The 26,332-nt window shown below is 57.5% G+C and overlaps 1 protein-coding gene across 9 annotated transcripts in view; it reads right to left on the reverse strand.

The window, feature by feature from the left end:
• RNF144A (ring finger protein 144A) overlaps positions 1-26,332 on the reverse strand; it is a 119,400-nt gene that overhangs the window by 32,797 nt on the left and 60,271 nt on the right. For 8 of the 9 annotated variants that reach the window (XM_072767799.1, XM_072767798.1, XM_072767802.1 and 5 more), the window contains one exon: positions 8,143-8,288. In XM_072767799.1, the coding sequence (XP_072623900.1) occupies positions 8,143-8,277 (135 nt within the window). In that variant the 5' untranslated portion in view covers positions 8,278-8,288. Of the gene's footprint in view, positions 1-8,142; positions 8,289-11,797; positions 11,999-26,332 lie in introns of those variants that run through there. The other variant, XM_026009162.2, reaches the window with a different exon arrangement.

The raw sequence follows: 26,332 nt of genomic DNA on the forward strand, positions 1-26,332 counted from the left end.
GCACCACTGTTAAAAGAACACTATGAAGGGACACTCGGGTGGCTCAGTGGTTGAGCGTCTGCCTTTGGCTCAGGACATGACCCCGGGGTCCCGGGATCGAGTCCTGCATCGGGCTCCCTGCAGGGAGCCTGCTTCTCCCTCTGCCTGTGTCTCTGCCTCTCTCTGTGTCTCTCATGAATAAATAAAAAAAACCTTTTTTAAAAAAAGCAAAATAAATTAGAAAATAAAAATACCCATTGAGGTTATCCTCAGAAAAAGCCATTTTCCACGGCCGTTCTCAAGAGTGCTGAGCAGGACGCATGACGTCTGTGGACTGTCCCGTGGGCGCCCGGAGCCCAGGCCCGGACTGCCCCATCCTGCCCGGGAGTGAGAGCAGAGGCCAGGGCAATGGTTAGGGAGAGGGTCCCGGACAACAGGGGATGGAGGAGCCCCAGGGGGAGCCCTGGCTGAGGCCTCCGAGGTGCGCCGCTCAGGACGGGCACCACCAGAAGGAAGCGGGGGGGGGGGGGGGGCGGGCAGACAGGAGGTGGAAGCCGCACACGGGCCCCCCAGCAGGCCTGCACCCGGCTCTGGGGCGCCACCGCAGCCGTCTGGGGGACACAGCAACACGGTGGCCTTGGTGGCACGCGGCCCTTGCAACGGTGGTCTGTTCATAGTCGGGAGGAACCTGGAATGCCCCGTTTATGGCCGGGGACACGTGAGGAGGGAGAGAGACCGCAGCCCCCGGAGCTAGACAAGTTCAGGGACCCGTTGCGGGCAGAAGCCGCGGACGGGCTCCTGGACGAGCTCAGGCCACAGCTCCCCCGGCCGGGGAGCAGGGGGGGACGCCCACCTTGCTGGGCTTCTGTGACCCTGTGAACGAGCGCAAAAGCACCTCGCAAATTCCGGGTGCGCAGCACCAGCTACGCAAACAGGTGGCTGTCGTTCCCTCTGCTTTGCTACCTGTGCGCTATGCTTCTTAGAGTCACTGGCATAGAAATGCAACAAAACCTTGGCCGCGAGACGATCACTTTACTTTTTATGATCGGTCTGTCTATACGGGCTCTCCGGGGAACACTGGGATGCCGTAAACGACACAACACTGAACCTCCCACGGCACGATGCAGGGCAGCGCACCACGGGGGAAAACACCACGTGGAGCCCGTGTGAAACCGACACCAGGGGCATCTGCGACTCTAAACGTCACCGTCCAAGAACCGGCGTGACCGGCATGCGGCAGAACGACTCGCGTGTCGTGTCCGGCGGGGTGTCCTTCAGCTGCCTCTGCACAATCTGCCAAATGACTATGCTCTGGGAGTATCGATTTGTTTCCTATACAAAAAGAGGTGAGGATCCAAGCGTCTGGCCAACCGTCCATGGAAAACAAGCCCAGGCTTCTTCCACATACGAAGTGAGTCATCCCTCACCAGCCATGCGTTGCAATCTAACAGCAAAAAGAGGACTTCAAATGAGCACAGCAGAAATGCGCAGAGAAACTTCTGTAAAAACAAACACGCCGTACAAAAGCAGGCGTGGGGCAGCCCGGGGGGCTCAGCGGTTTAGTGCCGCCTTCGGCCCAGGGCATGACACCGGAGACCCGGGATCGAGTCCCACGTCGGGCTCCCTGCATGGGGCCTGCTTCTCCCTCTGCCTGTGTCTCTGCCTCTCTCTCTCTCTCTCTCTCTCTCTCTGTCTCTGTGAATAAATTTAAAAAAGAAAAAAATCCAAAAGCAGGCGTGGACATGTTTCCTGCTATCATCCCGACTGTAGCGCTCCGCGACCAAACGCCCTCACCGGAGCTGTCTTAGCCCACGACCGCAGGGATCACATGAGGTGTCACAGCGCCCAGTCAACAGATGGGAAAACAAAGTCCAGGGAAAATTAAGAACAGGCCCAGAGACACACCCTGCACGTCGAGGAGCTAGGACTCACGTGTGTCTGACTCCAAAGAGGAGGGGGTTTTCGTTTCTGTTTCTAATTTCTAGCTTCTTCCTCAATCAGGAACTCTACTCTTTCACAGGTAATCATTTATTTCATATTTTTAGCTATTTCCTACATTTTTGTATTAGAACACAGCCTTGTATGTACTTTTTCTTTTTTTTTTAAAGTAGGCTCTACGTCCAGCACGGGGCGCAATGCAGGGCTTGAACTCACAACCTTGAGACCAGGACCTGAGCTGAAATCAAGTCAGACGCTTAACCGACGGAGCCACTCAGGGCCCCTGCCGTATGTACTTTAAACTGGCAAAGTCTGAGTCGGCCGGAATGCATCTGAGCGCGCCCACGCTGCTCCGAAGCCACCACGGCCCCCGACACCAAGCCCCCCGCGGCCGCTGTAGGAAGAGATGCACCTGCAGGCCGTGCGTCCCTGAGCCTGACGCTGCCTTGGGAAGCAGCCCCCCACTAGGTGGGCTCAGGGACACCTGGGCCAGAGGGACGAGACACCCCACACCCCAGGCGAGGGGGCAACCGCTGCAGAAAGGGCAGGAGGAGGGAGGGGATGTGTCGGGAGCCACAGAATGTTCCAGACATTTCATTTTCCATTTCGTCTTCCAGCTGTTTGAAACCCAGCTCCAAAGAGGAGACGGCACTGCAGCTTGCTGCGAAACCTCTGCTGGCGTTTCCTGCCAAGGAGAAGTGGGCCACAGGGACGCAGCGGCCTTGCCGGAGCCTCAGCAAGCCCGGATGTTGTCTGTTTTCTCACTGGAAGGTCTGCTGGCTGCTGAAGATCCCTGAGCTGAGGAGCCGGAGGGGCTGACGCTTCTCAGGGACCCTCGGCTCATGATCGCGGCGGGACCCCAGTGAGCACTGTCTGAAGAGCTAGGGCCCTGGAGTCACAGGCCGGGGTTTGAATCCCTGTTACCACCGACCTGCTGAGAGCAAGGAGCTCCCCGCCCCCACCCGCCGGCCAGAGCCTCCCTGCCCATGGCGTGGGGTGAGAGAAGCCCGTCACCACCAAACCCGAGCCAGCCAACAGGCCACCTGGAGGGGGCCAAGATCACCACTTGAGCAGGTGCCACGTGCTTTCCATGGGCCTCGGCACGCCTGCCCCTGCAGCCACCCAACCCGGGGTGTTAGTGCCGAGCTGGCCCCGCACGCAGGCAAGGACCCAGGGCCCGTGCACCCCTCTCTGCGGCCTTGTGGTTACAGACGCCCCGTAAGGACGTGGAACCACAGATCCAGCGTGGACACCCTCTAGCACCAAGTCGGGAGCCCTCAGGTGTGAGTCTGGCGCTTGTTTCTAGGGGTTTCTAGGTCAATTCCACTTCCTGCCAGGGCCAGGAAGGCTGGGGGGGGGGGGACCTGCCTTCCCCACAATCAAACCAAAGAGGGACGCCGCGTTCCATACAGTCAGGCAGAGAAGTGCGAGCCTGTTCCCGTGACACCAGGGGAAGGGCTGGACCACCAGGTGCCTCAAAAACACGCAGCTAGTGACGGGGGCTCGTGGGCTGTGGAGGCCGGAGGGGACCCGGTCAGGGGGGCAGCGGGGCTTCGTGTCCGGAGGCGGCGGAGACTCATTCACACCAAGGGACTGTCACCAGCAGAGGCCGCGTTACAGGCAGTCCGCGTCAGCGGGGTGAGAGTCCAGCGAGCGGGCCAGGGACCAGGCAGGTGGCCAGGCCAGCAGTCCCCCCAGGGCAGGGCGTGGCCCCGGCTTCAGGAAGCCACCGTGAGGATGTGCGCGTCCTGCAGCCTGGCCTGGAACCTGCAGGACGTGAAACATCGACCCGCCGAACGTGGGCTCCCTGGGGAGTTGCGCACGAGGGGTCACCGGCCCTGCTGCGACTGTGGGACGGCTGTGCTGAGAACCGGGTGGCCAGTGGCCAGCGACCGCAGGCCTGATGCGGCAGGAGCCAGCGTGGGGCCCAGGGTGAGGCTGAGGGTGACCGGAGGTGACAGGACCATCGGAAGAGGGACAGTCCCCTCTGACGACCTGGGGCCTTTCTGGGGACTCAGGGGCCTTTGCACCACTGCTCTCCACAGAATGAAGGACCCGGAGTGGAAGCTGTGCTTTCTGCCCTTGCTCGGGGACCAGGGACCCAAGGACCTTCTCCTGGTGCAGAGGTGGCGCTGGCAGTGGGGAGGGGGCATCGGAGAGAGCACCACTCCTTCCCTGCAGGGGCACACGCTTCTCCCTGGGGGCCCCACCCCCCTCTGCAGGGGACACACGCTTCTCCCTGGGGGCCCCCACCCCCCTCTGCAGGGGACACACGCTTCTCCCTGGGGGCCCCCACCTTCCTCTGCAGGGGACATGCTTCTCCCTGGGGGCCCCACCCCCTCTGCAGGGGACACATGCTTCTCCCTGGGGGCCCCCACCCTCCTCTGCAGGGGACATGCTTCTCCCTGGGGGCCCCACCCCCTCTGCAGGGGACACATGCTTCTCCCTGGGGGCCCCACCCCCCTCTGCAGGGGACACACGCTTCTCCCTGGGGGCCCGACCCCCCTCTTCAGGGCCCCACCCCCCCTCTGCCGGGGGCCTATCCTCCTCTTCAGGGGACACACGCTTCTCCCTGGGGGGCCCCACCCCCCTCTGCAGGGGCCCACCCCCCTCTCCGCAGGGGGCACACGTCCCTCCCACACACTGTAAACACGCTGCAAGAGAAGCAGCAAGTGTGGACCACACTTCCTATCTGCTGAATGTGAAAAACCAAAGTCACAGAGGAGCAAAACTGCGTCTTTCAGCCAACATCACCTTCACCACAGAGACCTCCCAGTGGCAGGCGAGTCGGAGGGCGCTAACCGCGTACAGCAGAGGCAAGAACACCAAGCGGCCACCAAGCCATCCACTCAGCAAAGATTCATTTGCTCTGAACCCAGAGTCTAGGAGCCCAAAGTCTGGAAGAACAGAGAGGCCCCCGGGCGACGCTACTGATGGGAGAGTCGGTGTGTTTCCATGTGGGGTCTGTGGGGTCTGGGTTGTGTGGATTAAGAAGGCCTGGGACAGAAGGCAGCACAGATAGGTGACTCTGGGCCCCCGGCGGGGACAACGTGAGTACGTGTACAATTACTCAGAATCGGGATGCCCGCTAATTCCAACAGAGGGAGAGTCCGCTCATGTCGCCTCGCTGGGCTCAACGGTCTCAATCACCCATGCAACTGCAGATCACTCCATCACACGGGGGAACCAACACGTAGTTTGTTTGCTCTTTGCTCGTGGATGAGACGGGGCCAGGGGAACACTAAGCATCTCCATCTGGGTGCCTTGCCTACGATGGGGCAGGGTTCCAGGGACCCAGATGGGTCCCCCTGGGTGAGAACAGGGAGGGGGGACTGGGGATGGAGAGTCGAGCACACGGAGCAGGGAGACAGAAAGCAGGCCCCGAGCATCCTTCCTGGGTCGGAAGGTGCCTGATCCAGGGGCGTACGAAAGAAGGCCCCTGCCCTGGAGTGTGGCCCGCAATGACCCCAGAGCAGCCCCCCAGGCCCGGGTGAAGTTCCCCAGCAAAGCAGAGGCCAAGAGTCAGCGTTTTCCTAGGGGCCATCAGTAGACAAACACCGGATCTGGATGCAAGCTACAGGCGTGCTGGCGTCCTGGCAACCCAGGGAGCATTCTAGGGCAGGCCACGCGGTCTTTCTGGGCTGCACTCTTTCCAGGAGAAGGGAGAAGCATGCCCACTTTGCAAGGTTTTATGACAAATGAGAGAAAGAGGAAGGCAGGTGTTATGTCACCAGCAATAACATTGTTCCCATCCTCTTCTAGCCACAGGGTAGGGTTTTAGAGGGGCCCTAAAAGCCCGAGATAAAGACAAGAACCACTCTGGTGTGCCTGTGAGCAATGTGGGCAGAGGCCGGAGGGGTCTGAGCGACGCCCTGACACAATGCAGATCAGAGGCTGGTCTACAGGGACCCAGAGGCCCCGCAGAGCTGCGTGTCCATGTGGCCATCATCTTGGCAGCTGGAAGCCCCACACCTCAAGGCACCTCACCCTGCAAGTATGCCTTCCCCCCTCTAGAGACCCGAGACTAGGACCGGGCCCCAGACACCGCTGAGCCCTCAGCCCACGGAGCAGAGACTGGGGATCTGTGCCCCACCGAGGCCCAGGGCGCTCGGAGACCCAGGAGCCAACGCACAGGACAGAGATCATGCAGCAGACTCCTGGCCCCCAGGCTTGGAGGCTGGATACAAGGCAGGCCCCTGGTCACACGGCAGCATTTCCACTCAAGAGGGTCCGAACTGCAGAGGGGGTCATTTGAACTGGCTACCGAAGAGCACGAGGATGGGCAGAGCCATCACGGAGACAAGCAAAGGTGGGGGGGGCGGTCCTGGCATGATGGGGCCGGACTGCGAGGGTTTTGCTAGGGTTACCACCGGGTTCTGACGTGTACCAGCGACAGACGTGGGAGGCCTGGAGGGTCTCGGGACCAAGGAGGCAGCGTAGGGGTGCAGAGGCAGGTGCAGCGTGCTCAGCCCGTGAGCCAGCCGTGGGTCATCAACGTCCCCGCAGGCCAGGGCCACACACGGAGCACGAAGCTTGGGGTTCAGACCGTGGGGACATTTTCCAGCGAGACCAGCTTTTCTGTGGGGCACCCTCAGCCTCAGGAGCCACGGTCCGGCCACTGTGGGAAGAGGACCTGTTACAAATCCCGGGGCTCGGCGTGCTCCAGGGTGGGCTCCACCGTTAGCTCCTGGGGGACCCAACATAGATGAAGCCGGAGGGGCCGGCGAGGTCAGCCACAGAGCCTGCATCTGGAGGCAGATGCCCCACTGCACCGCCCTGGGTTCCCCCTTGAGGTCACCGTCCCTCAGAACTTAACGGTAACGAATGAGTCCCATCCCGGGGGTTACCGGCTGGAGGTGTCTGGCGGCCTGTCCCACATCCTCTCCCTCCCATCCTTCCCCATCTCGGGAAAACATCGAAAGCAACTTCCTGCCCTTCGGGTTGGAGTGACCTTCCTGAGGTTTTAAGGAGACGCAAACAGAGAAGGGCTCGCTGCAGTGTAATCCCGTGAACGCTTAGGGACTAGCCATCGTGAGGCCTGAGCGGACCAGCTGTCTGGGGGGGACAGAGCCCTGCTCAGAAGTCAGAGGACAGGGGCACGAAGGTCCGCGAAGCTCCCTCTCCCCATCTATGACACCGACACGGTGATACCGAACGTGCCCGTGTCGCCGGGACATCGCGAGACACACGGGGAGGAAGGTGCGTCTGTAAAACACGGGCAGGAAGGGAGGATGCGTCTCCTGCAAAAGGTAGGGAAGGCTGCCTGGTGACGCATTTTAACCTGGACGTCTGCCGCATACACCGGCAGGCCACCCAGATGGTCCATTTATAACACGGTTAAATGCAGAAGCAACTTTTTTTTTTTATAGTTGGATGAAAACTGTTCTTTTTTTTTTTTTCTTTCCTGGACTTTTTTTTTTAATGCCTTGACTGGGAAGAAAAATCAAGTAGAACTCAATTAGATGAACTGAAAATAAGCCCTATATCCTCATTTTCCCTTTCTGAGGGTGGGAGATGCTGGCCTGAGTCGAGCCTGTGTTCGGGGCCCAGATAACACGGGCTACTTCTTACGGAATTTTTTTTTTTTCTTACGGAAATTTAAACGTGACTTCAACATCCTCTTTAGCACCACAGTGGTGAACGTGCACACGAATAGCTAAATATTCTCACTGTGCAACCTCGCTCGGTTAGCACGGACTTATGATCTCAAGCACCTGATTGTTCAATTTAAAATGAGGGGGGGGCGGGGGAAGCTTTTTCTTTCTGGAAAGGAAGGTGTGTGTCACCGTTGGGTTTTCTTTTTTTTTTTTTTAATTTTTATTTATTTATGATAGTCACACACACAGAGAGAGAGGGGCAGAGACACAGGCAGAGGGAGAAGCAGGCTCCATGCACCGGGAGCCCGACGTGGGATTCGATCCCGGGTCTCCAGGATCGCGCCCTGGGCCAAAGGCAGGCGCCAAACTGCTGCACCACCCAGGGATCCCACCGTCGGGTTTTCTAACCTGCTTTGCTAGCTTCTGAGATTCTATTTAACGGAGATCTTCGCATCACGAGCGCCTGTGATGGAAATCTACTGGGGAGCCTGACTGGTGTTAATGGGAAATTCTCTCAATAACCGCGGGAGAGACCCTGTCACGGGCAAAAGTGGGGTCAGAGGTTTGCTTGGTGTCACGACGCACGAACGCGAAAGCCTCGTCCTGAAATCCTTTCAGAAAGACCAACCAGAGTACAGAAGATGCACTGGCACTGGGCTATGGTCGTCATCTGCTCCACTGGGTACTCCCCGAGACACAGCTTGCACGACACCAGCGGATCGAGGGCCAGGTCCCACGTGGGCCGGTACCGCGCTGTGGTCATGGCAGAGCAATCTGAAATGAGAGAAGCACAGGCCGTCAGACCACCGTGGCCTCCAGCAGGACCGAGGCCGGAATCATGCCTGGGGCCCCCGTGGTGGCCAAGTGACTCAACGGGCCCACGGCTTTAGACGACTCGTCGGGTCCTCTGAGCTGTCGGCCGGGGCTCCTGACCCAGGTCTGAGGGTGACCCCTTCCCCGTGTGATGGTAACGATCATGTCTACCCTCGAAATGGCAAATGAGTCATCCCAGCCCCCCTCCCTCCCCCCATCTTCCTACAGGCACTGAGTCAGACACCTCCCACCAACCAAACCCCTAGACCAGGGGCGGAAAACCGCAGCCAGGACGCAAGAGAAGCTTTCGTTAAAAAGGTCTGATCAGATGAAAGTGTTGTCAGGTTCCTCTTGTGGGAACATCCCAGGGGAAGCGGTGGGTCACCCGCCTCTGTCCTCAGCACCCACCGAATGGGACGCACATTTCCTCATTGGCTTCCAGTGGCCCAGGTGCCACCTGACCCTCCAGCATCAGCCCGTGCACCACTGCTCCCTAAGCACTGGTGGGTTCTCTAAAGCTTCAGGGGGGCCTGGGCCATGGGGCAGACTTGTCCACTTACAGGGCCACGTGCATCTAACCACACCCGGTGTCTACTAGACACTCCATCACAGCAATAAAAGTCACCTTCCCTTCCCCATCCTCCCGAAACATTCTCTGGCCGCTCCCTAACCTGCCCAAAGCCAGCTTCCTCGTAGCACGTATTTTTCTATTTATATTTATCGCACCGATTTCCACTGCTTGCTGCCTGGAGACGGCGGGGCAGGTGTGCGCCCTCCGTTCGTAGCTCAGCACCCGACCCACGATGGCCTCTCTACAGCGGCCTGTCGAGGGAGTGAACAAATCCTTGCATCCAGGGACATGCATTCCCACCCTGAACCCCTGGCACCTGATTTAGGCCTGCGATCAATCAGCAAGCAGTAAGCTCCCCAAACTCAGAAGTGGGTTAAGATTCTGTTAAAATTTTGGACACATGGGCAGTCCAGGTGGCTCAGCGGTTTAGCGCCTGCCTTCAGCCCAGGGCGTGATCCTGGAGACCCGGGATCGAGTCCCACGTCGGGCTCCCTGCATGAAGCCTGCTTCTCCCTCTGCCTCTGCCTCTGCCTCTCTCTCTGTCTCTCATGAATAAATAAATAAAATCTTAAAAAGCTGACTGATAACCTAAGGCAGTGAGTGTATGGTTTGCATGAGAAATCAATGTTCCAGGCACTTGGCAAACGTGAGAATAAGTCTGTGAAGAATCGTCAAGTAGAAGAGCTGCACGAGGAAGATGAAGCTTGCGTCCGGAAGGGAGGTGACACTTCACACGGGTCACAGAGAGCGGATATCAAATTGGGGGAGAAGATAGGCTCAGACCTTCCCCCAGACAGAGGGTGGCGGCCCCGCGGCAGGGGCAAAGGGATCTCTCTGCTAGGAGCAAGCGGAAGGCCCACAGCTGGCGCGGGGCAGCGGCGTGCCCATCATCCACCCGGGTGCGCCACTGTGCGTGGGTGACGGGGCTGGTGACCACGTCTCCCAGAGGCGCTGTGGGGGACGGAGATCACGCCGAGGACCCGGCACCAACAGGAAACGCCCAGGAAGGACCCCACCCCCCTTCCCTGCAAGGTCTCATTCGGCCATCCTTTCACGGATCTGCGAGAAAGGCGGTGAGGATGCCCGTGAGCTCGCAGACTCTCCGTCGCGTGTACAAGCTACCCCTGGGGACAGACGCTGTCCTGGTGCCTTCTAGACATGTACTTCTATCCCTTTCTCCAGTCGCAGCTCACTGGGCATCGTTAAGCGAGGACTCAGGTAGGACACAGCCCTGTGGACTCTACGCCGGGCGTCCAGACTCAGAGACAAGATACTGCACAACCTTGGACGGGCTCAGAGGAGAAGACGCAGCGACAGAGGACAAAGGAACGTCGGGGCTGTGACTGTAACAGACACGCAGGGGACACCGTGGCCTCTAAAGGCCTGAGCACACGAGGGCAGCTGCCGCCTGGATCCGCTCTGCGAGTGAGGGCGGGAAAGGGTCGGCGCCCGGGACGACCCCACCGACGCCTCCCAGGACAGCTCGTAACCTCAGCCACTTGGTCTACAGGAAGTGCACCTTCTGCTGTTAGAAAGGAACTCTTCAGCACAAACTCAAATGACTTTTAGATTGGCTGGAGCCTTCCGAATTATTTAAACAAGGCTCATAATTTGACCCATGGCCGATGGGGCCAGCGCTCAGGTGACCCGGGGTCACTCAGCTACCTGGGGGTGCAGCGGGAGCCAGAGTCAAGTTCATTTAGATTTGGAACATTCCTCTACACCTTGAATCCATCTATTATTATTGTTGTTGTTGTTGTTGTTATTATTATTATTATAGGTGTCCACAAGCATTTTCTAGAGCCCGGGATCACGAGTCAGGGTTTTTTTTTAATTTATATTCCTCTACATCTTTTTTTTGTTCAACTCCTGGATGATTTTGTTGCTTAAAGCCCACTGAACAGAGCGATGATTCTGTTTTGACTATGAATACTAGCCAGCCCTAAAAGGGATCAAAACCCGTAGCAAAAAAGAATTAAAAAAAAAAAAAAAAAAAAACCTGTAACAGAAGCAGAAGCAGAAGCGCTGCAGGCCTGGAGCGGAGGCCACGGACTGCGTGTCCCTCCGGGAGAGCGGGGCCAGGTGCCCCGAGCTGTCAGGTCCCGGCCCCGACTCCGGAGGGCGCTACAGCGGCCTCAGGGGGATGAGATCCCCACCTTGGATGGGGGCAGACCTGGTTCAGACGCTGGTTCTGTCACAGGGTCGCTGACTGTGGGGAAACCACTGAACCTCTAGAACTTCAGCGTTTTCACTTCCTAACACTACACACCACCGCCTCCCACATGCGCTTGTGAAGAGTGGGAAGAAATATATGTAAGGTTCCTGGGACCTTTTACCCGCCTGGTTAAGTGGAAGTCACTACCGTATGTCAGGTGTGAGACCCTGGACGTAAACCCACAGGGACCGATGGGACCGACGAGCTGCTGAGCAGAGAAACTGTATGATGAACTTCATCTTTCAGGGGGTCACTGACAGCAGTAATCTCTGGAAGAAGCCAACCAGAACCGAAGCCTCCTGCTTTTTTTCTTTCTTAAAGATTTATTTAAGAGAGAGAGAGAGGGATCCCTGCCTTTGGCCCAGGGCGCGATCCTGGAGACCCCGGATCGAATCCCACATCAGGCTCCCGGTGCATGGAGCCTGCTTCTCCCTCTGCCTCTGTCTCTCTCTCTCTCTCTCTCTGTGACTATCATAAATAAATAAATAAATAAAAAATAAGAGAGAGAGAGAGAGCACGAGCATGAGGGCCAGAGGGAGGAGAGACCATCAAGCAGGCTGAGCGCACACTCAGACGCGGGGCTCGATCTCACGACCCAGAGATCCTGACCTGAGCCAAAACCAAGAGCCAGTGGGTCGCTTACCCGACCGAGCCCTCCAGACGCCCCCAAAGCCCCCGCTTTACCGTGCGCCGTCAGGGCGATCCAAGGATGGGGTGGTGGCCCGGGACGCGCGGCAGGATGCGGACGGCCAGACACCGGCCCTCGCATGGGGCTGGCAGCGGCCGCCCCAAGTCCCGGGCAGACCCTGCACCCGTGGACACGCGGGGGCCCCCCAGCCGCGCACCGCCCGCGCGGGACCATCTGCCCTCTCCCGGCCTGTCCGCTCCCAGCCTCTCCTCCCTCTCCCAGCCTCTGGGTTTGGCTCTGTTTCCTGTTTACAGCCTCTCCGAAGACGTGACCCTTAGCACAAGCTGCACGCTTGACCTCTCGCTTCCTTTCCTCCTGGACCACGATTTCCACTTGACCTCTAGGCAGCGTGGCCTCCCGCGGCCCCTCGCTTCCCTCCCCGGGAACCGCTCTCCACGCCGGTCAGATCCCGATCCCCTGGCACCGCGTCAGGATTCTTTCCCCTCTACGTGACGTCCTCCCTGAGATGCCCTGAATCAGGATTTAAACGCACACAACAGCAGGACAGATTTTACCAAAAAAAAAAAAAAAAAAAAAGACACCGTCTAAGCCCCTCATGGACCACCCTCCACTCAGCATGGGCTGAGTATGATTCTGCAAACACTGAACAGCTGCAAACTTGAAATAGGAATTTGCTGGGAGAAAAAATCACAATGGACAATAAAAGAAAAAACAGTCTTTGTTTTCCTAATGTGAAGGTCAAGTCATATGCAGCCAACTATTTTTAAGAACATCTGGTCAATTATAAGCCTTCCTCAATGTAAGTAATTCAAAGTGTTTCTAAGGGAAGCTGCTTGTTTAGCGGGCTGGGGTCCCGCAGCTCCGTCCGCAGGTCAGCGCGGAGCAGTCACACGCCTGTGCACGGGCTGTGCGACCGGGTGGCTCCCCACCCTCTCTGGCCTCACCCCTTCCAAGACAGCAAGGGAAGCAGGGGACTCACTGCAGGCCAGTCGCTGCCTGCCTGCCCCGCTCTGGGTGACTCCGACACGCTCCGGTGCACCTAAGCCGGCTGAGTCTCCCGCATTTCCTCCCTTCCGCACCCCATCACCCCCTGCCCGCCTCCATGCCCACCACCAGCCCCTGTTGCTGTGAGGTCTCCCCGGGTTCTCTCAACCCCTCAGCTGTGCCCCCCCCCACCCGAGTCTCCACGACATGTGGTTGATTGGTTCTGAACACGCACTCCCCAAAACACCAGCATCAGCACTGCTGGAGAACTTGCTAGTACGCGACTCTGTGGGCCCCGACCCAGACCTACAGAATCAGCGAGTCTCAGAGTGGGGCCGGGGAGGGGGGAGAGACCCAGAAATCTTCGCCTCCAGGAGCCTTCCTGGGGATTCTCCTCCACAGCAAAGCCTGAGAGCCACTGGTCTGCGTCGCTGCGCCTCCAGCACTCCCACCAGGTCTGCAGGCTCCAGAGCCCACCTGGGCTGAAGGCTGACAAATGCCTCACCCCTCACACCACAGCGGAGGACCCGCGTCTGCCAGGCGCTGGGCTAGACTCTGCATATTGGCTTTCATTTCATCTTCCTTATGACTCTCGGGGTGAGCGTGGCTTCCCAAGTCTGCCGTATGGGTGAGCTGATCTCCCCAATTTTTTTATTATCTCCCCAACTTGATAACACATTATTCCAGGCTAGGTGCTGTTTCCTACCCTCTCAACAGTGCTCGTCACAGGCAGATCTTCGTATTACACACACACACACACACACACACACACACACACACACACACAGTTTCATGTGCATCAGGCATCATGGTAATCACTTTCATAAATCATCTCATTTATCCACACCATGACTTTGAGACTCGAAAGATTTGCCATTATTCCAATTCTACAAATGAGGAAACCAGGGCACCGAGACTGGGTAACCTGTCCAAGCCCTGAGTGGCAGTGTGCAGGACACAAATGCACAGGCAGTGAACCATCCTGCTAGACCTCCTTTGCACAGGAGAGTGGGGCCTCCTAGGTCTGCAAAGACACAAGAGGAAGGAATTTCAGTTCTGCCTCAGAGCTTCCCGGGCCTTACTGGAGCACTTCCATGTTGGCAGGGCTGCTGGAAAGCTGCAGCCTCGTAATTTGGGGCTGTCAGTGGCAGCAGGAACATGAGAATGGTAGCCGAGTAGATAGTTAACTGTAGAGATGCTGACTTATCCAAGGGCTGATTATCCTGATCCTTCAGGAAGATGCAAGGGATATTACCTCCTCCCAAGGAGAGGACGACAGCTCGATGGTAAAAGTTCACTATTTCCAGCAGCTGCGTAGCCAGGGATTAACCCAACTAATTTGAACACTTGCATTCCCAGGAAAACTTACACAGGGACGTGCAGAGCAGCTTCATTCGCAAATGCCAAACCTTGGAAGCAACCTAGGTGTCCTTCAGTGGGGGAATGAAATACCCCAGTTTGTTTAAACTGGTGCTGTGTCCAGACAATAAACTATTATTCAGAGCTAGGACGAAATGAGCTATGAAGCCATGAAAGGACATGAAGTGGGAACGTAAATGCATATTCCTGAAAGAAAGAAGCCAACCTGAAAAGGCTGCATCTGTGTGGTTCAGAATATATGACATTCGGGGACACGTGAAACTACGGACATCAGTGACTGCCAGGGAGGGAAAGGGGGATACATAGGCAGAGCCACAGAGGATTTTTTAGGACCGTGCAACTACTCGGAATGCTATTGCGGTGGGGGATACATGTCATTATACGATTGTCAAAACCCACACAATGTCCAACACTGCGAGTGAACCCGAACCCAACTGTGTCCCTTCTCCCCAAACTCCTATGCTGTCGCCCTAACCCTTGATGGGACTCTACGCCTTTAGGAGGTAATGAAGGTTACATGAGGTCATACGGGGTGGAGCTTCGGTCCAACAGGCCCGTGGCCTTCAAGAGAGGACCATCTGGGTCTCTCCCTCTCCCTCCCCTCACTGCCTCTCATCTTCATGTGAGGACACAGGGAGAAGAAAGAGGGTTCTCCCCAGAACCTGACCACACTGGCACCTGCTCTCAGACTTCCGGCCTCCAGAACTGTGGGAAATAAACTGTTGTTTAAGCTGCCTGGTCTACGGCGTTTTGGGACGGCAGGCTGAGCCGACACAGTAAACCTGGGGGTGATTACGATGACTCACCCACGGACCAGAGGCCCCCTCTGGGGCAGGGTGTCAACAGGGAAGGAGTGAAGTGAAGGAGTGTGCGCATGTGGGGACACGGTGTACGTGGGAACTCTGTATTTCGCCGTCAATTTTGCTACGAACCTAAAACCCTGAGAAACAAAGTCTTTTTTTTTTTTTAAAGGCTACATCCTGTATGGTTCTAATTATATGACATTCTGGATTTGGCAAACTGTAGAATCAGTAAACAGATGGGCAATCACAGGGGACTGGGAGGGAGGGAGGAGGAGGAGGAGGGCCGATTAGGTGGGACGCTGGGGCTGTTGTAGGGGGTGGGAAGTATTCTGTATGATGCTGTAATAGTACATGCGTGCCGCTACGCATTTATCAAAACCCGTAAGACAAAACTTTACAGCACAGAGAGAGAACCTGGATGTATGCACATTTAAAAAAAAAATACTTTAGGAAGTCAGGGTATCCCAGGTGGAAAGCAGACAGTGAAGAGAGACCCTTACTCTACTACAAACACACAAACCAACCTCACTGCAGGGGTGGGGGAAGCGCTGACCTGCGTAGGTCTGGAAACCAGTGGAATCTGCAAAAGCGCAGGCAGACGGAACTGTCTACAGGCCCCCCAAGCCCTGGTGGATAAAGCTGCCTCCTCAGGGGTGTGTGTCAACAACGCTGAGGCTACCATCCACGTGAACAAATAAGCCAGGGGACGGCTGGAAGGCAGGAGTCAGGCTTCTTGCCGCTGGAGTGGAAGGTCCCAGACAAGCGAGGGGAGGCGGCTGGAATGGTCGGGGTGGTCCTGGGTCAGAGCCGGAGGCCCTGGCGGGCACGCGTGGTTAGCCTGATAGAGGCGCACGCAGCCCCAGCAGGACAGCTCAGACAGGTGCGAACGCACAGGTTCACAGCAGGCAGCTCCGCCAGCCGACCGCGCCCACAAGGGCACCCCGCCTGCAGCAAGCACCCCACGTGCCCAGATCTTGGTTCCTAACGGCCGTGCCCCAACAGAAGGAACGAGGCTACAATGGCAGATTGAAGGACCTGCCCAGGAAACGCTCCAGCTCATTCTGCTGAGTCCTGCAGCGCACAAAGCAAGGAGGTGCTCCAACGGGGCAGCCAGCCACACTGCTGGGGACGTGTCACAGCCACACAGGAGCCAAAGGGACGGGCTCCCAGCGGCTGAGGCGGGAACCATATGGGCAGCAAAGCAGCAGGATTATAACAAAAAACAGACAGTGGGGCAGCCCGGGTGGCTCAGCAGTTTAGGGCCACCTTCGGCCCAGGTGTGACCCTGTAGACCCGGGATCAAGTCCCGCATCGGGCTCCCTGCGTGGAGCCTGCTTCTCCCTCTGCCTGGGTCTCTGCCTCTCTCTCTGTGCCTCTAATGAATAAAATCTTAAAAAAAAAAAAACCAGACAGTGAATGTCCATAAGCTCATCCTGATGTAAGTAAGTGGCTGACTACGTAAATAAATAAATAACTGGGAGAGCAAAGAGGCTTCTCACACGCAGAGAAAAAAATCCAAGTAGTTTTGGAGGCTGCTCTCCCCGCCTCCAGGAGCTGGAGCCTCACCCCCGACTCTACGTGTGGCTGCTCAGGGTGACTTCCTCCAGTGAGGACAGCGTGGACGTGGGGACGGGGCTTACTGCCTGGTGGAGAAAGCTGGCCCACCCCACAGCCAAGTGACCAGGGCGGCGCCGGCCGTGCTGAGTCACGACCACCCCACGGACTCCCTGATGTGGCGGGACAGACACAGCCCTTGCGTCTCTGTGGTCTTCTTCCCAAAACCCACAACCGCAGCCTAATCACAGGGGAGGCATCACTCAAACCCCAGGCAAGTGGCGGCTGAAAAACAGAGTGGTCTTCCCCACAACCGTCAGGGTCATCAGAACTAAGGAAAGCCTGAGACACTGTCACAGCCCCGAGGAGCCCAAGGAGACAGGAGAAGTGAAAGCAGTGTGGCGTCCCGGGGCGCCCGGTTGGCTCCGTCGGAGGAGCATGTGACTCTGGATCTCTGGGTTGTGAGTTCAAGTCTTATGCTGGATGCTGAGATGATTTAAGAATAAAGTCTTTAAAAAGGGGAGAAGGGAGCACCTGGCTTCAGCTCAGGGCATGATCCCAGGGTCCTGGGATCGAGTCTCGCACCAGCCTTCCCTGCAGGGAGCCTGCTTCTCCCTCTGCCTATGTCTCTGCCTCTCTGTGTCTCCCATGAATTAATCAATTTTAAAAAATCATTAAAATAAAAATTTTGGAAAAAAAAAAAAAAAACGGAAGTGCAGATCTTGCCATGTGGTGTCCTGGATGGGATGGGTCCCAGGGCAGAGAAATGACATTAGGTAAAAACCACGGACGTGGGAATGAGGTGTAGACTTCAATCAGGGATGTCCCGGCGCCAGCTCAGGAGCTGTGACAAATGCAGCTCCCCCCTGCAGATGTCACTAGTCAGGGACGCTGGGTGCAGGAGCAGGCGAGCTCCCTGGACTTTGGATCTGCGTCATTTTCCTAAACTGAAACCTAAATCTGCTAACCTAAATCTAATCTAAATCTGCACATCTAAATCTGAACCGTACAAAAATAAAAAGCTTATTAAAAAAAAAAAAAGAACTTTACTTTTTCCACTTAAACCCAAATAAGCCTATTGAAATGCAGATTCAAGCGGAAAGAATAACATTTTTAAGCCAGCGCTTTCCCCCATGGCCTTATCTCAAGTGTGACACTAACAATCTGAGAAACACTGTGCTAGTTCTAGTGGCACAGGTTTGTTGTTGATTTATAACCATCAAACTCTGTGTGGTTTTTAACATTTTGACAAACGCAGTGACGTTCCAGGAAGGGGGTCAAGGATGAGCAGAGTGGACCCCAAGCACTCGCTTGGGTGCAACCACACATTGTTCACGTTCGGGGGCCGGGGGGCTGCGCTCAGGCATTTCCCTGAAAGGGGCTTTGCTGCACTCAAGAGTTTGCAGGGGCGGGTGGGGAAGAGCAGGCCACATCCACGGAGCAGGAGCCGACGACCAGAGGGAGGGCCCCCGGCTGTCCGAGCTGCCACTGTGCAGGGGACCAGTTCCCAGAGACCTGCAGCTGCAGACACGTGCCGTGCAGCTCAGGGTGCTTTGTCCCTTTCAAGCACACGTGCACAGTGAGGGAGAACAGGGGCTTCCTGACTGTGTGCAACACCTGCAGCAGGTGTACCCCGAAGGCCCTCGTCACGGCAGCCACTCGTCCCACAGGGCAGGCCCCCCGCCTCCCGTCACCACACGGCACCCGGTCTGCACCACCCCTGCCAGGAGGAGAGGCCAACAGGCCAAGACTTCCAGGAGCAAGGCCCCCAGGACACCCACGCGGGCGATTCCTGCAGACAACACCCTAGAGAAATTTCCAGTGCTGGCCAGGGCCGTGGCCTGGAGACTCTTCCTCCCCGGGGCTGGGCGGATCTGCAGACCTGCTGCCACAAGCTGCCACTCTGGTGGGCGGCTCGCTTGGGACACGGTCGGCATTCGTGGCCGAGAACTCGCACGCTCGCTGCTGAGGCGGATGAAATGGTCCATGCGCAAGCTTCAGGTGCGGTGGTCGCGTCCCGCCAGGCCCGGACAAGCCTGGTGCTGCGAGCTCCCGCCCGCACGAAACGCCCAGGAGACACAGAGGCCCTACTGTCTCGACTTCAGTGTGCCCACGTACACACGACACTGTGGCTACCAGCAAGTGACGCTTTAAAAGTCAAACATGGGGAGGATCCCTGGGTGGCTCAGCGGTTTAGTGCCTGCTTTCGGCCCAGGGCGCGATACTGGGGTCCCAGGATCAAGTCCCACGTCAGGGTCCCTGCATGGAGCCTGCTTCTCCCTCTGCCTGTGTCTCTGCCTGTGTCTCTGTGTCTCTCATGAATAAATAAATAAAATCTTAAAAAAAAATCAAACAAGAGAATCATGATGTTTTAAGGCTGGGGGGGGGGGGGGGGTTGTCCCTGAATTGTCTGTCCTCTTCGAGAGGATTTGCTTACTCTGAGCCCTTTGATTTGCTAAGAGGTCACATGTGACACCTGCCCCAACACCGTGTCCTTCTCCCTGAGAATGAGCCCTCGAATGTATTCCTGCCAAAACTGCCACTGATATGGTCATTGTGTCCCATCCCCACCACCCCTGTACCCCCCAGGTAAGGATACAGAGAAAGGAGCAGCAGAAAATGCTGGCATCTATGCTAAAGCCTGAAGAGCCCTGGGCCACCCCGGTTCCCTGCTCCAGGCTGATCCCAATCACACTTCAGCAAACACAGGACAGTGTGTGGGCCGCGGGAGGCTGGTCTACACCGTCACCGCAGGTCCCCCGCTCCTGGAAGTCCCTCCCGGAGGATGGCAAGGCGGCTTGGGAGCAGGTCTCTGGCCGGCTCATGTGGGCAGCAGGTCAGGCACAAGGGTTGCTTCCTTCGAGGCACCAAGCGGAAGCCCTGTTGCTAGGACGACAGGGTTTGGGGCTTTGTCAACCCCTTGAACTCATGGATTAAGATGTAACGAGGGGAGAACACTGCAGTAGGGTGGAAACAGGCCTCTGGGAGGAATCAAGACACCAGCTCTGCGCTCACTGACCACCCAGCCCTCGTGGCGTGGCCCATCGCCGTGCCTCATGGGCCAGTGGCCTCACCCCAGCTTTGGCCTCTGGGATTCCTGAAGCCTATAGGCCCCGTGCTCCTCTGACCCCCCGAGCAGCTGTCACTCTGCTCCCGTGAGAGCCCTCCCGCGCGTGCTGCTGCCACAGCCACAGGTCTTCCCGGAGGTGGGAAGTGTCTCTACAGGAGACTGCAGTCAAGATAAAATACGCTTTCCTGATAAAGCCCTGACTGTTTCAGGGCACATGCTGCACCCGTGCCCGAGTCCTGCTGTCCACGAGGTCCTGTGAACATTCAGCGCCCCCCGCTCTACGGACCAGGCCCTCCCTGAGAGGCTCCTCCCCTCCCACTCCTACACGTTCACACACCCCAGGCCTTTCGCTGCGGGAAGTTAGGGAGGCAGGTTTCCACGCATCCTAAGCCCTGCTGTAGACGGGATTGAGAGCCTGAGACACCGCCAAGCACAGAGCGCCGTCTTCCCGGGTGAAAGCACCTGCCCTGGAGGATCTCGTCGTGAAGGGAAAGGTAGAAAGTGACAGGAATCTGTTCAAAGAAACTTTAGGGGCGTCGACAGGAATCACCTTTCCATCAGCGTTAGGCTGCGGTTGTAACTTATTTGATCTACTCCAGCCAGAAAATGAACTGAAATGTGTGGTTTCCAGAGACTTCTTACTGAAGTTCCACTGATATTCCAAGTTCAGGCATATCTGCATTTCCTCTTTGCTCCTGGACGGGGAGGGTGACAGGGAAGGGGAGCACGACAGGAGCAGGTGCCAGCTTTCCAGCAGCCAGAGGAGGCAAGGGGCTTTGGGAGACAGAGGCAGCCCCGGAACCGGCAGAGAGACCCCAGAGCCCCTGATGGGTCTTCACATCACCAAGCGGCATAAATGGCCTCAGCCTTAGGTCCTGGGGGCACCTGCAGGCCAGGACCCAAGCACACTCCAGAGCTCGGAAACACGCAGGATCTGTACAACCAGGAATGCACAGTCTGCGAGCCAAAGGACACGAGCCCGATGCGGCGTCCCTGGCCCCCAGCGCAGCAAATCAAGGCTGGATCACAGTTTCCACCTCTCCTAGGAGCGTGACCTTTGGAAAGTCCTTTTGAAATGTCCCGATCATCTCCAGTGAGGCCACAAATCCCGCTGTTCTTGCCTCCCCAGGAGGAAAGCTGACGTCCTGGCCTGAGACAAGCCTTTCTTTCCCTCCACGGATGGCTTCTCACCATACCCCCACCTGCAGACACCTTCCGCGGTGTGCAGCTGCTGGGGCGGCCCTCCACCTCCTGGCCGGGGTGCTGCGCCACTCGGGAATCGCTCCATAAAGCCAATTAGGTCTTCAAATCTACTTGGTTGGATTTCGTTTCTTAACACGTGAGCGCACACACCACAATTTCTCAAATGCAGATCGACGGTGCTGGGGTGGAGAAAACCCCGGAAAGCGTTGGTACTCGGCTCACACCTGCTGCAACAGCGGGCAGAGACCTCCATCCACCTGGTCTCCAACCCCACCGTGTCTGGTTCCAGTGCCATTCCAGTCACCGGGGATGTCCACTCTGAGCAGATGGACAGACGGCCCTGCCCTCGGGGAGCCTATACTCCACGGGGGTGCGGGGGGGTGGAGAATACATCACTCAGGGCAGTGGGTACGACACACAGCACGGCAGCCTGTGTGCTCGGGGCGGGGCGGGGGGAGTTCAGCCGGGATGGGTACAAGGTGTGGAGAGCATTTGCAGGGTGCTCCTTACACCGGCGGGTGAAAGGGGGCCTGTTGGGGGGTGGCTGCAACAATCCAGGTCAGGGGGAGCCTGGGGGGCTCAGTCGGTTGAGCATCTGCTTTTGGATCAGGTCATGATGTCGGGGTCCTGGGATCAGGTCCCACGTCGGGCTCCCTGCTCAGTGGGGGGCCTGCTTCTCCCTCTGCCTCTATGCTCTCTCTCAAGTAAATAAATTAAAACAAGAGCAACAACAATCCAGATCAGAGATCGGGGCCTGTCCTGAGGAGCACAAACAGGGCCCATGACAGGAGGTCACAGTCTGCACAGACCCTGACGGAAAGGCTGCTGGGAGGGCCGACGGTCCAGATGCGGGTGTGAGCAGGGCAGTCAGGTGGCGCCCAGGCAGGCAGGACAGAGGACCGCGTGGCCGCGCCGAAGCCAGGGGAGGAGCAGGTCTGGGGGCCTCAGAGCCTCTCCAGCATGCACCCCGCTGGCTGTGGGAAAATGTGTGGCCCTCTGAGCCCACCCCGTCCCTGCCCCTGAGGCAGACCAGACCGTATCAGGGAGCGGGCGGCAGGCAGGGCGGTGCTGGGCCGGCCGGAGCTCCCTCCAGCCTTTCAAGCCGGGTTTGTGAGGCCTTTGCCTCGGACGGTGCTCAAGCTCAGAACACTCTTATACCTTTTTAGAGATGACAAAACCAAATCACAAACAAAGAAAAACCAGTAAAACCTAAATGACTCACGATCTGGCCCTTTCCAGGAATGTCTGCTGACCCTCGTTGCACAGGTTGGCATCTGGGCCTCCACGTGTGGGGCCGACCGAGGAATCCTGAGCAAAGCTCACAGACGCTCTGGAAATTCCTGCTAGCAACCCCTCTCCGGCTCCAGGTCAGGACCCCAGCAAGGACTGGAGCACCCGAATCCTTCCTGAAAAAGCCACCGAACGCTGAACACGTCGCCCATAAGCCGTGATGTCAGCCTCCCAGGACGGGGCGGGACCAGCACTCGACAGGTGCAGCCTGTAAAGGACACTTCTGTTTCCCCCCTTGGCACTCCAGCCCACGGAGACCCACGGGCTCCGGGACATGCTCCAGAAAGAGGTCAGCATGGGCCACAGGGCTCAGCCCGCACACCCCGAGCTTTGGGGACACTTCTCGCGGGAAAGCCCACGGGAGCCTCTAAAGCCCCTGTGCTCCGGGGAGGAGCTCTCCCTGCCACCCCCCTGCAAGCCCAGCAGCCCACGTGGGAGTGCAGCCACATTCAGGCTCCCCAGCTCGAGATCTGGAAGCGGCAGCGAGTGGCATCTGCCAACGGGGACAGACAGGTAAGTCCCCCTGGGGAACAGGGCTGCTTCTCCCTGACCGGCACACGTCGCCCCGCGAAAGAGCTCTCCTGTGGGCTCTACCTTTGGGCATCATCGGGGCTCATCGGTAATGACTAATCGTGGCCACCGCGCGTGGAGGTGGGCAGGATCCACGGCATTCTGGTCCACGGGCCTCGACTCCCTTCCCAGTGCAGCAGCAGCCTGAGAACCGTGAGAGGGCTCTATTTTTAGGAAACAAGCAGGACAAGCCTAAGGAATCGTATGTCACCCCAGCAGCGTGACGACTGTGACAACCACGTCACCAATCTTCATGTTTTCCAGAGCACAATGGCCCGCAGCCCATTATATCCCCCGCGTCCTCTCAATCCTCTGATCACCCACATAAAACCACGGGGCATCCCCCCGCGCCCACACCCATCACTCCCTGTCACCTTCCCTGTCTGGCACCCCACAGCCATTCTCTGACGTACGCTACGGGCAGGTCTGCATTTATTTGCTCTCTTCCCCGTCACGGATGGAAGCGCCGCAAGGAGGGTATTACCATTCAACAATCGGGGCGGGGGGAACAATCCTCCAAGGAAAAACTGCCAGGCATGATTTTGTTCTTGCCTTGACCGCCTAGTTAGGGAGGAAAAGACTTGCCTCAGCGGGGCGATGCGGGTGCCCCAGGGGTGGAGAGGACGAGTGCTTTCCCCAACAACCAAGGAGCCAAGCAACGTCCTCGCTCGCTTGCCCTGCGCAGCCAGAACAGAGGAGGTCCCCGGGTAACTATTTCCTCATCACATACGCTGGATAACAATTGTGATGCTCGTAGGATCAGTGCCATGTTCTCTGGCTTCTGTGTTCCACCTTCTATTTTGCACCTGATCAATCAACCCTGGGGAGACAGGGAGTCAGCTCACTGGTCCTCACTTAACACATCGGGAGACATGAGGTTGGGGAAGATGCACGATGTGCCCAAGGCAACAAGTGGCCCTTCCAGGATTCTATCCCGAGTCTCCTGACTTGGGAAGCCCACGCTTCCTTCCTGCACGGCAGACCGGGCTGCACCAGGTCCCAAACCCTCACCCGACGGCTCACCCCACGGCTCACCCCACCACTCTCCCCACCGCCCACCTGCTGGAGCCTGGAAGGGCTCCTTCCCCCACCAGGCCACCCACAGCACACAAAGGGGCGACAGCGCACCCGGCTGTCCCAGCTTGGAAAAAAACACGAGAGGCTGCCCTCTGAGGAAAGCACCGTCGATGTTCTGAACATTCCCCACCTGGGAAGAATATTTTCCATCACAGAGAACCGTCCAGTTGTTACATGAGATACCTGGCTTAATGACGGTAACCATGAGACCATTTAGTCGGCTAAAATGCAGGAATCAGCCCAGCACTCAGGTTCCCCAATGAGAAGATGGGTCATAATCACATGAAGGCTCCTCCGTCTTCCCCCAGAGTCAACGCCAAAGACCGTAAATGCTAATATCCGGAGGGGAAAATCTCTCGTCTCACTTGAGCCTCCTAACCTCTGGGTGAGGAGGGCTGGCCCTCGGCGTGTCCTCACACAGGCCCACCGGGAGGTCAGCAAGGGCCCACCCTCCGCAGCTCCGTCCCACCGGGTCAAAGAGACGACTCCCGACATCACTTGCATAGCCAGACCCCAGCCTCAGCCCCTCACCCACTATTCTAGAACGTATATGTTCTCTCTCTAGATGTTCGCTATAAGAGAACACAGGCAAGGCCGCTCCAATCTCGCCCTCCTGGCCCGGGCGGAGGAGACCCCAAGTGCAGATGAGCCCGCTGGATGGAGAGAGCCACCAAACTCATGACACAGAGAGGCGATCGTGGCGATGCCGGGAGCCCCCTCAACTCCCCACCTGTTCCCAAAGCCTCGGCCACCCCCACGCTTCGTCCTTCACCCAGACAACGTTGGGAGCTCTATTAGATATAAAAACAGAAGCACAAAACTCACTCAAAATGAGCTCAGACATGGTGGCGTGGGTCCGCGGTGCACGAGCAGAGGAGCCCGGACGAGCAGGGCCGGGGCTCCAACTGCAGAACCTGCTCATGGTTTCCGGAACGGGCAGCTTTATTCAAAGCCCACCCCTGGGGGAGTCAAACCTAATCAAATAAACTGATGCAACCTTTCCTGAAGGGAAACGGAGAGGCGAACTTCAAATTATTCCCAGGAAAACAGCAGCAACAAGCTGGGAGCAGGCTTCCAGGGGGAAGCGTTCCTGCTGGGAATAACCCATAATAACCCGCGTCTACGAACCGTATTTACTTCCAGCCCGGCGTCCCAGCCTGGCTTTTTCCTCCCAGGACCAGGTGCGGAGCCGGGGTGCACGGGGCCCAAGGCCACAGGAGCAGACACAGAGCCTCAGAAGTCTGCGTCGGGGAGGGACGGAGCCGTAGAAGCTATAATGGGTCTAAGGGGACCGTGTTCTCTGGCAGACGGAAAACTGTCAGGTCACCTGAGAGTCATTAGTCTAGGAGAACAGCACCAAAGAGAAGGGAACCCATGACGGCCGCACAGTGTTTCCCTCGTTAACACATTAGCGCGGGCCTCGGACACGTCGGGGGCCGTGCACGGATTTCCTGGCGTTCCAGAAGGCCTGGTTCGGGGGGCTGTGCGAGGCCAGGTCTCCTGTCCTCTCCTCTCCTGGTGGCTCAGCCCCACATGCCCCCTGCGAGGTGGAGGGAGGGGCTGGGCTGCTTTCTGGGGCTCCCCGCCCGCTGTGCACCTGCAGCACCATGACCCCGTCGGGTTCCTCCCCCCCACCCCGGAAACTGCCAGGGTCCCCTCCTGCTCCCCCTACACACTCTACTCAACGTCCTTCCAGGCTTTCCTCTCCTCCCCGGCACTTGCCACTGTCTTGTTTCACTCCCTTATCTCGCTGATTCTGCGGCCCTCCAGGACGTGCCCTCTCCAGGGCAGCGATCTGTGTGTGCTTGGCTCAGCCCAGCACCCAGAGAACCCACGACGGCGCTGGCGTGGCGGAGGGGCAGTGCCACCGACCCTCCAGAGCTCCTGGCCGGGGGAAAAGCTGCGGTAATGTTACTCAAAGGAATCGCCTCTTCTAGTAGCTTCGAAGCTTCCATAGGAACCGGGAGGATCTGATGGCCGTGTAACATCGACTACCTGGTATAACGTGCGGCATCACGGCCGGTACGATGTGCCTTTTGTGGAAAGTCAATATTTGCTGAGTGGATGGCTTAGTAACTACTGGCAATTAAGTGTGATTTTTCACTACAGTGAAATAAAGACACTCATTTTGGCCCAATAAATTTATGTGAAAATTGCCCAGAGGACCATGGTGTGAACTCATGCAGAAAACGTGCCAGGCTTCTCTTCCTGGGAACCAGGGCGCTGGCTTCTGGCCTCGGGTCTGCCCTCCCCCAGCTCCCCGACCTTGGCGTATCTCAAGTGCTCATGCCCTGATTAATGCACACAGAAAATGATAGGGTTCGTTCTCCACCTGTAAAAATCAGCTGCACATTTTCTAAATTATAATAACTGGGTTAGAGTGAAGGAAAAACCCATCAACACGACTAAAGGAAATGCAGGGGCGCCTCAGGGCCTCCATCGGTGAAGTGTTTGCCCTCGGCCCAGGTCATGATCTCAGGGTCCAGAGATCGAGCCCCGTGTCCAGCTCCCTCCTCAGCGGGCCGTCTGCTTGTCCCCCGTCCTCACCCCTGCTCATGCTCTCTGTCTCTCTCTGTCAAATAAATAAATAAAATCTTTAAAACAAAAATGCAAATGCAATGATAGGACTTTTGGACGGG

The sequence above is a fragment of the Vulpes vulpes genome, chromosome 8, assembly GCF_048418805.1.
Source record: "Vulpes vulpes isolate BD-2025 chromosome 8, VulVul3, whole genome shotgun sequence".
NCBI lineage: Eukaryota > Metazoa > Chordata > Mammalia > Carnivora > Canidae > Vulpes > Vulpes vulpes.